Source organism: Narcine bancroftii, chromosome 12 (genome assembly GCF_036971445.1).
Source record: "Narcine bancroftii isolate sNarBan1 chromosome 12, sNarBan1.hap1, whole genome shotgun sequence".
Taxonomy (NCBI): Eukaryota; Metazoa; Chordata; class Chondrichthyes; order Torpediniformes; family Narcinidae; genus Narcine; species Narcine bancroftii.
The window spans coordinates 100,463,510-100,477,356 of record NC_091480.1 but is presented as its reverse complement, the minus strand read 5'-3'; the positions used below and the strand labels follow the sequence as shown (position 1 = coordinate 100,477,356).

At 45.3% G+C, this 13,847-nt stretch overlaps 1 protein-coding gene across 1 annotated transcript in view; it reads right to left on the bottom strand.

Moving 5' to 3' along the window:
* The window catches only part of maptb (microtubule-associated protein tau b), a 71,613-nt gene that overhangs the window by 18,919 nt on the left and 38,847 nt on the right, over positions 1-13,847 (bottom strand). The window contains exons 7-9 of the mRNA XM_069905245.1: positions 12,811-13,085; positions 7,004-7,096; positions 2,553-2,634 (exon numbers count right to left, since the gene is read on the bottom strand). Coding sequence (XP_069761346.1) covers positions 2,553-2,634; positions 7,004-7,096; positions 12,811-13,085 — 450 coding nt within the window. The remainder of the gene's footprint in view (positions 1-2,552; positions 2,635-7,003; positions 7,097-12,810; positions 13,086-13,847) is intronic.

Below are 13,847 nucleotides of genomic sequence, written 5' to 3'. Positions count from 1 at the left end.
TTTCTCTTCTTTCAACATATGTAATGTTAAACTTTAGGATATAACTTTAGGAGGATAATGTTACAGGTCAGGAGTAGGTAGCTCAAGTTCACCCTTTGCTTGACCTGAGGGAAACATATTTGGTCCCTGTGGAGATGTAGTCAGCATTCACAGGCTGTGTCCATTTTGGCCTGCATCAGGACTCAGCATTTCCTGCTCACTCCTCAGGCTCTAGGCCTTTATTCACCCTCGACCCACCATCCCTCTACCTGACCAGTCCTTTACCCAACCTCTATTCACCCCTCACTCCTCTCGCTCTGCCTCTACCCACCTCATCCTATGCACACCCCTCTACTGCCTCTCCCCTCAACCTGTTCCTCCCTCTACCCATCTCTCACCCTCTAATCACCCCTCCCCTACTCGCCCTGCCCCTCCCCTTTTACTTCTTCCCTATCCACCCCTCTTTCTACTCATCCCTCCCTCTAACTGCCCCTTGCACCACCATAACTTCCCCTGCCCATTACTCCTCACCTACACCCTCTGCCCACCCATGCTTACCCACCCACTCAGGCCCAGCGCGCTGCCGATCAGCCTTTGCGGACAGCCACCATCTCTCTCTTCACGTGCAGGGCCGAACCAGCCGTCCTGGGGTCCGCACGGGTGCAAGCACTGAAGGCCGTGGCGACCGGGAGAAGTGCGCTCGCACTGTGGAAGGCCGTCCGGTGCCAGTCGCGCGGGGCTCGCGCAGCCCGGGGGCCGTGCGCAGCCTGCCATGCCCGTCGCGCCGACAGGAAATCACAGGCGCTCACCCATCCGCCGCACCGCTCGACAGGTGGGAGAAGTGACTGGTTGTGCAGGGAGCCTTCCAACTGGCTTGCCGACTGATGACATCGACTGACTTCTCGTTACAATTTCTCGTGTTACAATGGGGAAGGATGTGCAATGAAGTGGGAGGATGGTGGGGGTGACATTACCAAAAAACAGTATCGGCCCGCAGGGCGGGCCACCTCTAATACATTTTTGGAATGATCTTGCGGGCCAAATATAATTATATCGTGGGCCAAATTTGGCCCGCGGCCAGAGTTTGACATGTGTGGCATAGAGTATAGGAGCTGGGAAGTGATGCTGCGACTGTTTAAGATGTTGGTGAGGCCAGGTTTGAAGTATTGTGTTCAGTTCTGGTCTCCAAATTATAGGCAGGATATAGATAAGGTGAAGAGGGTGCAGAGATTTACCAGGATGTTGCCTGGCTTAAAATACCTAGAGTACAGAGAAAGATTGGAGGTTAGGACTTTATTCATTGGAACGTAGATGGTTGAGAGGGGATTTGATGGAGGTGTTTAAAATTATGAAGGGAATAGCTAGACTAGATGCAAGTAGACTCTTCCCCCTGAGAGCAGGGGAGGTTGAAACAAGTTGAGGGTAAGGGGGAAAATTTTTAGGAGAAACATTAGAGGATGCTTCTTCACTCAGAGAGCAGTGGCTGAATGGAATAATCTTCTGGAGGAAATAGTTGAGGCAGAATCAATTCTTTCATTTAAGAGGAGGCTGGATATATACATGGATAGGAGGAGGTTGAAGGGTTTTGGGCGGAGAATAGGAGGGGGGATCTAGTGGAGTTGTTTTGAGTATACCGTCGTGGACTTGAAGGGCCGAAATGGCCTGTTTCCATGCCATAAAAACTGTTATATATGGTTATATGGAATCTTGGATATTCAACATGATCATGGCAGATCATGCATATGCAGTGCCCTCTCCCTGCAATAGACCTGGTATTTCCCTTTCCCTTCTCAAGATTTATCTGCTTACACTCTGATCTATCAGCCTATTCTCGCTCTCCTTTTTTCTACACTGCTTTCTCTGTCTCCTTACTAGCATGTCCCTCTGCTCTGTGTGGAGGGCTATTGTCAGGGTGCTGTTCAATTGGATGAGGCAGAATAGTGATTCAGCACAGACTAGATGGGCCAAAGGGCCTATTTTGGTGCTGTAGTGATCTATGGCTCTTGGATAGGGCCCTCTCCCTCTCTCTAAGACACGTGATAGCGATATGTAGAATGGAAACAGGCCTTTGAGCCCAGTTCCTCCATGCTGACTAAGTTGCCACCTGCCTAGTCCTATTTGCCTGCATTCAGCCCACATCCCTCTTAACCTTTCCCATCCATACACCTGTCTCAAAGTCTTCAAATGTATGCATCTGCTCTCTCCCCCTCAGTTTGATGTTCTTCTGCTCTGTCCCCATTCCACACGTGTCTGTTCTCTCTGCCCATCTCAATGTTCCCAATTTGGGAACAAAACAGAAGAGGAGATTATTTATTAAATACTGAGAGATCTGCCTGCCTGAGATGCTGCTATGTGTCTCTTCCCCTCCTTCCACCCCTCTCTTGCTCCCTTCTTTCCCTTCATCTCCCTCCCTCTCTCCTTCTTTCCCTTCATCTCCCTCCCTCTCTCCTTCCGTCCCTCTCTTGATCTATCCTTTCCTCTCCTTCTCCCACCTTTCCCTCCCTCCACTACTCTCTCTTTCTCCACCCCTCCCTTCCACATCATTTTAAATCATTTTACAGAAGGCAGCTCACCTGGTTTGTGACGGATATTATCCTTTGATCCACATTTTGAGGATACATGAGTTAGATCAATCTTCTTGTTCGTTATTTGTACCTGAAACATTCAACAAGAGGAAAGGTTACTGATTAGAGGTGCCGTGGCTAGAGGATTTTTAACCATAGTGGCTTGGTGGAAACAGAGTGGGAAAGAGGACAAACATTTCAGAGTGTAGCAAGAAGGAGTCTCACCCCAAGACAAGGGTGAATGGGATGAAGAGGGAATCTGGGACAGAAACCACATCCAATGTCAGATAAAGGCAATTCCCCACCAACACTGGGAGACCCCTTGATATCTGGAACAAGAGGGAGGTGGCCTACAGTGTCTGAGAGATGTGGGGGTGGGTGGGAAAGGAGGATCCCAGCACCTTAGAGACAGAGGTAGGGAGATCCCATTGACTGGGAGATAAGGGTAGGGATCCCATCATCTGGGACTTGGGGCAGGTGATCCCAGGGACTGAGAGAAGGAACAGGGAGATTTCAGGGTCTGAGATATGGTGGCAGAGCGAGGGAGGAGATCCAGCATCTTAGAAATGGGGGGCTGTGGGGATCCCATCTTCTGGAAATGAGAAAAGGAGATAGTCCGACTTCTGCGAGAAGGGCACAGTGGGGATACCAGTATCTAGGAGATGGACATGCCATGAAGGGGGTGACAAGAGTTTCAATGCCAGGGAGATGGGAATCCCAGCATCTGGGAAAAAAAGGCGGGGAAGATCCTGGCATCTGAGATAAGGTGCAGTGGGGGGGGGGGGGGGGGGGGGGGTTGGTTCTCAGTGCCTGGGAGACAGGGGAAGGGGATCCCAAAATCTGGAAGACAGGGGTGGAGTTTAATCTTGGACTCTATGAGATGGGGGGGGAAGATGCTTTAGACAGTCAAGGACCAATTAGGGATAGACACAGGGCTTTATGCGTGGTAGGTCGTGTTTAATTAATCTTATAGAGTTTTCTCGCAGGCTACCGGGAAAGATGATGAAGGAAAGGCTGTGGATGTTGTCTACATGGACGTTAGTAAGGCCTTTGACAAGGTCCCACATGGGAGGTTAGTCAGGAAGTTCAGTTGCTTAGTGTTCATGGTGAGGTGGTAAACTGGATTGGATAGTGGTTTTACAGGAGAAACTAGAGAGTGTTAGTGGATAATTGCCTCTCTGACCAGAGACCAGTGACTCGTGGTCTACCTTAGGGATCAGTGCTGGATTCACTGTTGTTTGTTGTCTATATCAATGATCTGATGATAATGTGGTAAATTGGATCAGCAAGTTTGCAAATGACACAAGTTTTGAGGCGTTGTGGACAGTGAGGAAGGCTTTCAAAGCTAGCAGAGGGACCTGGACCAGCTTGAAAAAGGGGCTGAAAAATGGCAGATGAAATTTAATGCAGAAGTCTGAGGTGTTGCATTTTGGAAAGACAAACCAAGAAGACATATACGTTAAATGGTAGGGCACTGAGGTGTGTGATAGAACAGATGGATCTGAGAATACAGATACATAATTCCTTGAAAGTGGCATCACAGGTGGATAGGGTTGTAAAGAGAACTTTTGGTATATTGGCCTTCATAAATCAATGTATTGAGTACAGGAGTTGGAACGTTATGGTGATGTGCAAAAGACAGTGGTGAGGCCAAATTTGGAGCATTGTGTACGGTTTTTGTCACTTAACTAGAGGAAAGATATCAATAAGATAGAAAGAGTGCAGAGAAGATTTACTAGAATGTTGCCCAGACTTCAGAAACTGAGGTCCAGGGAAAGTTTAGGATTTTATTCCCTGGAGAGAAGAAGAATGAGGAGAGATTTGATTGAGGTATACAAAATTATGGTGGGTAAAGGTAGGAAATGCAAGAAGGCTTTTTCCATTGAGATTAAGAGAGATAAAAATGATAGGACATGGGTTAAAAGTGAAAAATGGAAAATTTTAGGAGGAGCATGAGGGAAACTTCTTCACACTATAAGAGTGGTCGGAGTGTGGAATGAGCTGCCAGCTGAAGTGGTGACTGCAGAATCAATTTTGAGATTTAAGAAAAATTTGGCCAGGTACATGGATGGGAGGGCTATGGAAGGATAATGGTCTGGATACAGATCAGTGGGACTGGGCAGAATAATAGCTTGGTACAGACTAGTAAAGCCGAAGAGTCTGTTTCTGTGGTTCTTTGGTGTCAATGTGGGAATCTCACATACTGTAAAAGAGGGAATTCATGGAGACAGGTGGCCAAAACCCCCAATGTCAAGCCACATATTATGCCCATATGCAGCTGTTGGGAGGCCACTTGAAAGCACAGGAGGCGCATGCGAGGCGAACTTTGTAACCCACCTCCGAGAGGGATAATTGACGGAGCACTGAGGTCCCCCATACTGATCCCGCTTCCCTGCTCTCTCCCCACATCCCTGTATCAGTCCCCACACTGTGGGGCGGCCAGTGCGGGCTGTCAGCGCAGGGGCGGCCCACGCGGGACATCCCCACATTGATCCCACTGCCCTATATCAGTCCCCATCCCAACCCTGACAGCCTGAAGGGACAGAAGCTGGTATGCACTCTGAGGTGCCTCCCATGAAGCTGTCCCTTTCAGATGGCCAGCGCTGCACTTTCAGCACTGCCACCTGAATGACCATCCCACAGGTCTGAATTTGCTTCTGCAGGCACATTCTTGGCTGAGAATGCACCTTAAGAAGCCTAAAGATTTCACAGTGGGACAGAGATAGAGGACACCTGGTGGTGAGGGAAATTCATGTGTTTTCAGAAAAAGAACCTCAAACACGGGGATAAACAGGAACTTGCACAACACAAACAGAAAGACATAAGGGGGTAGTCATTAATTTGCCACATGAGTGTATTTGGGCGGTGTGGGCTCATGGGCTGGAAGGGCCTGTTCCCATGCTGCAACTGTAAATTAAAACAAAATGGAACTTGCAACGGGACAAAGAGGGGATGTCACCCAGGATCAAATGGATAACACACAAAATTGGAGGAGGTATCCCAGAATCAGAGACAAAATGGGAATCCACATTACATGGATGGGGCAAAAGAGCATCTTGTTTACTGTGATAAAGCTGGATTGTTCCACATTGGGACATAACGAGAACCTCATACTGTGGGTCAAGCACTGGGACAAAGGGGATCTCTAGCAGAGGAACATCACAAGGTATGTAAGCAGTGCATGACTGAACATTTCCAATGTTCTTGGATAGACAGGGAGAGGTGATACAGTGGGATAAGGAGGCGATGTCCCATTCTGGAACAATGTACAACCCCTCTAAGATCAAGAGGGAATTTCATCCATCAGGATAAAGAAAGCATTCCACTTATGATGTCAGAAGGACTCATTCTCACAGGGGCAAAGGGTAAGTCTCTGACACGGGAAGGAATTATAACCTCACAACAGAGAATAAAGAATATCCGACACCTGGACAGTGGGGACGGAACAAAGAAGGAACACCAAGTCTGTTGCAGATGATCTTACTGAATGGGATTCCCAGATGGAAGGACACAGTAAGGACAAAGCTGTAAGTCAGTGCCAGTGGAAGATTAACCGTTAAACTGAGTAAGCTTAAGTCAAGGGGTCCAGGAAGGAGAGGAGCCTTAGAGCAAATAAAATAGTTTAATTGATATTTCAATAATTTTGCATATATTTTATCTGCATCTGGAATATTACAAATATTATTTTGTTTTCTAAATTAGGTTCAAATGTATATACATTTAGAAGTAATACTTTTAGAACTTTGTATTGCTGCCATGAGATTGTGTTTATCATGATGACGTTATTTCGTCATGAGTTTGCATTAACATATGCGTATACTGGTTAAAGACAGGGAGTGGCCTGTTGGAACATGAATGCCAGTATTGTGAAAGACTAGGCTTTTTTGAAGGAAGTTATAGAAATAGCCAAGGTCATCGGGATGCGACCATTATCCTCATTACAAGGACTCAAGGTATTGGATATGTAAACAGCTTGATTACTCGACAATACCATAACCATAACCAGTCAGAAAATGATTGTGAAAGCACTTTTATGAAAGAGTTGTTGCTACAATTAAATTTCTTGCTTCTACATGTAATACATTATACATAGTACAACAATATAGGTTATTTAATGTAACATCGTCACTTTATTCTATTCAATGAAGGGTGGGGCAGGGGGGGCAAGGTCAGGGAGAGCCCTACTAAAGCTCAGCCAATGGGCCCAGGTCCGCCACCGGTCAGCACTGTTGAAGACAGTAGGTTCAAGGTGCTGGGAGGCTCGACTTATCCTGGGAATTGGGTGAACTCAGCCAGGTAGAATGCATAACATTCTGAAAGAATTTGCTGCAATGAGAACATGATGAATCACACTCAGGAAACAAGGAGGATTTTGTGGATCTAGTCAAGTGGGGAGCAATACTCCATAGAATGTTGCACACAATATGATACTCAGGCAAGTCCTGCCAACCCTTACGTACATTTCCACCTCCTGGAACATGTCTGATCTTGTCCTTGGAGCCGCACTTTGATTGCACTGTACTGTAATCTTCCTTCTTGTGTACAATTTGCACCTGCATAATTACATTCAGAAACAAACTCTGCAATTATTGTCCAGTGTTGAATCCACAACTCATCAGTACATCAGACATGCAGCATGCAGAGTTAGAGTATGACAGGCTAACTCCCAGGTCCCACAGGCATCACTCAGACATAGTCTCGACTATCCTTGATAGAGTGCAGATTCTGTCTCTAGGAGAAATATAGGTTGGGTGACTGCAAAGAGTCTTTTGCCTAGAGTAGGGGAATCAGTAACCAGAGGACATAGGTTTCTGTTTGGTTGGGTGGGGGGTGGTGAGATTTAGGAGAAAAATTAAGGAGAACCTAAGGAGAAATGTTTTTACACAGATGGCAGTGGTGTATAGAACAGGCTGGCAGAGGAGATGCTGAGGCAGATACTATTGCAATGTTTAAGAAAATGTTGGACAGATACATGGATAGGATGGGTTTAGAGGGATATGTGAGGCACAGCACGATTCCAGTACCACTGACCCAGGTTCTAATCGAGCACTATCTGTAAGGAATTTGTTCATTCTCCCCATGTCTGCATAGGATTCCTTCAGGGGCTCCTCCCACCCTCCAAAATGTGCAGAGGTTGTAGATGAATTGGTAGATTTAGGCAGCACGGGATCTTGGGCAGGAAGAGCGTATTATTGTGCTGTTTATCGAAATTTTAAAAATTAAATTAAAAATTAAAAATTACATTAAAAAAATCAAAATGCAGGCAGGTCGGCCTAATGTAGGTGGAACATTTTGATTGGCATAGGCAGGTTTGGCCAAAGGGTCTGTTTCCACTCTGCATGACTCTAGCCAGTGGCCAATGTGGAACCCTGTGGCAGCACATTGCAAAATCCCAGATCTGAGATCAGGGTCTCAGGGTCCATGAGAGTGAGTGAGTGAGTGAGTGAGCGAGTGAGTGAGCGAGTGAGTGAGTGAGTGAGCGAGAGAGAGAGAGTGTGCAAAATGTTTACAGCCCATGGGATGCAAGGCAATATGCGCTTTGGATCCAAAATGGTGATAGGGGACAGAGGGTACTGGTGGAACTTGAGAGTGGAAGCAAATAACCAGTGATGTACCCTTGCTTCTTGCTATAAACATGAAAGAATTAGATGTGATTCTTGCAGGTAGAATTGATAAGCTTGAGGATGTGATAATTGGTGGTGTTGATGGAAAGGAGGGGAACCTCGAGAGTCAGACTACAGAATGAGATTGTTCAGTGGTAAGATTTACCTCTGGTGTACCTGGTCACGTGGTAAATTAGGCAGGACAACGGTAGATTGTTTAATCTTAACAAGTGCAAATTGGATATTTTGACAAGTCCCACAATGAACTTGCACAATGGGTTGGCACAACATCGAAGGCCGAAGGGCCTGTACTGTGCTGTAATGTTCTATGTAATGAACAGCAAATCCCAAGAAGTATTGAGAAACAAAGGAATCTGTGTACAGCAAGATTCAAGAACCTCTCAAACATCCATCTCTCATTACACGAATCATGGACAGCTGACACCACAAAAGGACTGAATGCACTGTTGAAACACCACTTCTTTTCTTGCGCTATGATTACTGTGAATATTTATTAGCCATCTTTTATATTTATTAACTCTTTTTCAATTTAATCTATACTGTTGATTTTTTTTTTTAAAAAAACAGTACTGTACCTGTTCAGCTGCAGCAAGTAGGAATTTTGGTGTACATATACACAGTACCATGTATATGACAATAAATATTATCATTATCAAAAATTGTTGAAGGTGGCAACACAGGTAGGGGAAGATAAAGTATGTGGGATGTTTCTTTTTGTTCGTCAGAGCATAGAATACGAGAACATATCTTGACAGAACTTTATAAAATACTGGCCTCTGTGGGAGTTCTGCATGCAGTTCTGGTCATTGCCCTACAGAAAAGGAACCTGAGAGTCTTCCTGCAGGATACCCTAAAGTTGAAAGAAGTAAAACACGAAAATCCATAGGCACCATGGTTGAAATAAAAACACAATGCTGGAGAACTCAGCAGGTCAAACAGTGTCCTTTATATCACAAAGTGTACTTTTACCTGCTTGACCTGCTGAGTTTCTCCAGCGTTGTGTTTTTACCCTAAAGGTGAACATCTGGGTTGAGTCGGTGGTGAAGAAGGCAAATCTGGCTTTCATATCTCGAGGAATAGGATACAAGAGCAGGGATGTAATGTTGAGGTTTTACAAGGCACTGGTGAGGCCTCATGGAGTACGGGGAACAGATTAAGGCTTCTTTTTTAAGGAAGGATGTGCTGGCATTGGTGAGAGTTCAGAGAAGATTTACAAGAATGACTTCTGGAATGAAGGGATCAGCATATGAGGAAAGTTTGATGGCTCTTGGACTGTATTCCTTGGAATTTAGAATAATGAGGGGGGAACTCCTAAGCATTTTGAATGTTGCAAGGCCCAGACAGGGTAGATGTGACAAAGTTGTTTTCTGTGGTAGAGAGATCAAGGACAAGAGGACATAACTTCAGAATTGAAAGGCTCCCATATAAAACAGAGATGTGGAGGAATTTCTTTAGCCAGAGGGTAGTGAGCCTCTGGAACTTTCTACCTCGGGCAGCTGTGGAAGGCAGGACATTGAGTGTACTTATGGTAGTGATTGATAAGAATCTGAATAGTCAGGATATCAAAGGTTATGGGGAAAAGGCAGGGAGTGGGGCTGAGTGGGAGAATGGATTAGCTCATGGTGGAATGGACTCAATGGGCCAAAAGGCCTACATCTTATGGTCTTAGAAAAGAGGTGACTGTACTGGAGAGGTTGCAGAGATCCCCAGAATGTTGCCTGGGCTAAGAGTGTTTCAGATAAAGCAAACTGGATATACTTCATTGGAACACAGGAGGGTCTGACAGAGGTGCCAATATTCAGGGTGGAAAACTGGAACTTCCTGGCAAGGGAAGTGGTGGAAGCACTCATGGAACACTATAAATCAGAAAACAGGCCATTAGGTCCTTTTAGTCTGTGCCAAAATATTATTCCGCTAGTCCCACTGACCTGCACCTGGTCCATAACCCTCCAGACCTCTCCCATCCATATATCTATATAATTTATTTTTAAAACAAGATTGAGCCCACATTTACCACATCAGATGGCAGCTCGTTCAAGACTCCCACCACTCTCTGAGTGAAGAAGGGCTCCCCCTAAACCTTTCCCCTTTCACCCTAAAGCCACATCCTCTCATATTTATCTCTCCTAATCTGTGGAAAAAGCCTACTCGCATTTACTCTGTCTACACCCCTCATCATTTTGTAAACCTCTATCAAATCTCCCCTCATTCTTTACACTCAAGGAATAAAATCCTAACATTTTTAATCTTTCCCTGTAACTCAACTCCTGTAGTCCTGGCAACATCCTAGTAAATCTTCTTTGCACTCTTTCAACCTTACTGATATCCTTCCTGTAATTTGGTGACCGGAACTGCACACAATACTCCAAATTTGCCCTCACCAATGCCTTATACAACCTCACCCTAACATCCCAACTCCTCTACTCAATACACGGCATCATGGCAGTGATCTTTCAGCAACACCTCTATGTGTGAACAGGCAGGGAGTAGATGCTGGCAGATGGGTTAGTTTCAAATGGCATCACGGTTGGTTCAAACATGATGGGCTGAATGGCCTGCCCTGTGATGTTCTGTTCTATATCATGTCTGCTTCCACCACTTCCCTCTGCACCACGTTCCAGCACCCATTACTATGTGTTTAAAAAAAATAACCTGCTTGGCAAGCCCCCTTCAAACTTTCCCCCTCTCACCTTAAAGTTTGGCCCTCTAGTATTTGACATTCCAAACTGGGTAAAAAGTCTCCGATTCTGCACCTGACTCCTCAATTTCTAATTATAGATGCAGTTGCTTCAGCAGCTTCCTACTTAGGTTTGTCTATCCTCTCCTGAATCCAGGCAACCTCCTGGGGAACCTCCCCTGCACCCTCCCCAAAGCCCCCACATCCTCCCTCTGATGAGCAACCAGAACATTGAGCATAGAAAAGCACAGTATGGGAAAAGTCCATTCAGCCCACATCTGTGCTAAACATGATGTTCAAATCAAACTAAAACTCTGCTGCTTGCACCTGATCCATTTCCCTCCATCCCCTTGGTATTTGTCTGTCTGGAATACTGCTTCCACCATTCCAGGCACCACCACTCTCTGGTAAACATTTGCTCCGTCATGTTCTAAAGTTAGAACCTTCTGGGTGGATTTCGGCAAATTTTTAAAATAGATGATTGGTACTGCATTTCCATAAAATCCAGACTTATTTTTGTTATGAATAAAGAAGAAATAAGACCTAAATTAAAATGATCATTTTATCTAGTGAAATTTATTAAAATTAATGGTGGCAAGGAAGTGTACGGCAGTGACTTGGAAATCGGATGCACATTTAGGTATAGAAAGATGGAACACACAAAGTTGCATACCTTGGAAGAAAATTACATATAATTTAAAGAAATAAATGTTTTATTTTCTTACAAATTTGGAGCCCATATATCCAAAGTTTAGGGATAAATATGTAAAAATGTATTTCCGGCCTCTTAAGACCTTCTTCCCGAAAAAGGTTATATAAATACTATAAGATCCCAGTGTATGAGCCGATCCTTTGCGCAATCCAGAATAATATTACAACATTTTCTTTTCATTTCTTTTTTCTTTAATTTTTTTTCATATAACTATACATTATATCTATTTCTCTTATTATATGGTTTTTAGTGGGGGGGTAAACCATCATATATTCATTGTAATTTTAAATGTAATCAAAAATTTTATTTACGTGAAAGTATATAATTACATGGATGGACATTTTTAAATATTCAAAAAAAGATGCTTTTAGCCCACAACTTCACCTGAACTCAGTGCAAAGTCATCTGCCAACAACATACTTTCATTTGGCGTAGAAACATTTTGCAACTTAACTGCAATGATCCACTGGCATTGCCACACCATCATCACAAACTCTATTCCACACCCACTGTGTCAAAAGTCAGGATATGACCCAGCCTGCTCACTCCCAGTGTCAAAGGTCACCCTATCAATACCTCTCATGATTTTATAAACCTCCATCAGGTCTCCCCTCGCCCTCCAACACCCCAGAGAAGACAACCCAGGTTTATCCAACCTCTCACCATAACTCATCCCCTCTAAACCAGGCCACATTCTGGTAAACCTCTTCTGTCCCTTTCCCAAAGCCTCCACATCGTTCCTGTAATGGGGTGACCAGAATTACACACAGTATTCCACATGTGGTCTGACCAAAGTTTTATATAACTCAACATAACCTCCTTACTTTTACACTCAGTGTCCCACCCAATGAAGCCTAGCATTCCATGCACCTTCTTTACCACCTGATCTACTTGTGTGGCCACTTTCAATGAGCAATGGACCCCTGATTTCTCTGCACATCAATGCCATTAACTGTGTACATTCCCCTCACATGGGTTTCTTGATTATCATAGCGATTAACAACACTATTACAGCATCAGCGTTCAAATACCTGCAGCCATCAGGCTCCTGAATTATCCCCACAACAATTCTCTTTTGTTTATGGCTAATAGATTTCAATGTAATCCTACAATCTGTAAATTGTGTTCTTTACACAGCTGTATAAATGATAGATACCCTACTCGTCTGTTTGCAGAAGACCCTATCCCACTGTACTAGGTATTTTGTAACAAAGCTGAGCTTGAACCTAGACCATTTGAAAGCTAAGCAGGTACCTTGCCCCCACCAGGGGTGTGCTTGATATTCTCTGTAGATCCAATCTTTGATTTGATGTTTTTCAGATCAGGCATGGGTGCAGAGACAGGGGCCAGACGTGCCTTAGCAGCTGCTGGGGACTTGGGGGGGGTGCGTACCACTGCCACCTTCTTTACATCCTTGGCTGAGCTGGAGGAGGGCTGCGAAGGAGTATGCGAGCGGCTGCTGGGTGTGCCAGGAGCTCCTGGGCTGCTGCATCCACTCCCACTGCCTCCTGGCTTGGCTGGAGAGTCCCCTAAGAAACAAGGGGAAAGTCCACATCACAGGCTCTGCCTGAATCATCCCCTCAATAAGACCACTGAATGGTCAGCCAGCCCACAACTTCAACTGAACTCAGTGGAGTCATCCGCCAACAACATATTTTCCTTTGGCGTAGAAACATTCTGCAACTTAACTGCAATGATCCACTGGCATTGCCAGACCATCATCACAAACTCTATTCCACACCCACTGTGTCAAAAGTCAAGATATGACCCAGCCTGTTCATTCCCAGTATCAAAGGTCAGGAAGTGACTCAGGCTGCCTGCTCAGTGTCAAACGTCAGGGCATGACCCAGCCTGTCCAATCTGTGTCAAAGGTCAGGGTGTGACCCAGCCTGCCCAATCTATGCCAAAAGTCAGGATGTGACCCAGCCTGGTCACTCCCAGTATCAAAGGTCAGGGTGTCTCCTAGGCTGTCTGCTCAGTGTCAAAGGTCAGGGTGTGACCCAGCCTGCTCAATCTATGCCAAACGTCAGGATGTGACCCAGCCTGTTCACTCCCAGTGTCAAAGGTCAGGGCATGACCCAGCTTGCCCAATCTGTGTCAAAGGTCAGGGCGTGACCCAGCTTGCCCACTCCCAGTGACAAAGGTCAGGGTGTGACACAGCCTGCCCATTCCCAGTGTCAAAGGCCAGGGTGTAACCTAGTCTACACACTCAGTGTCAAAGGTCAGGGTGTAACCTAGTCTACACACTCAGTGTCAAAGGTCAGGGTGTGACTCAGCCTGCCTGTTCAGTG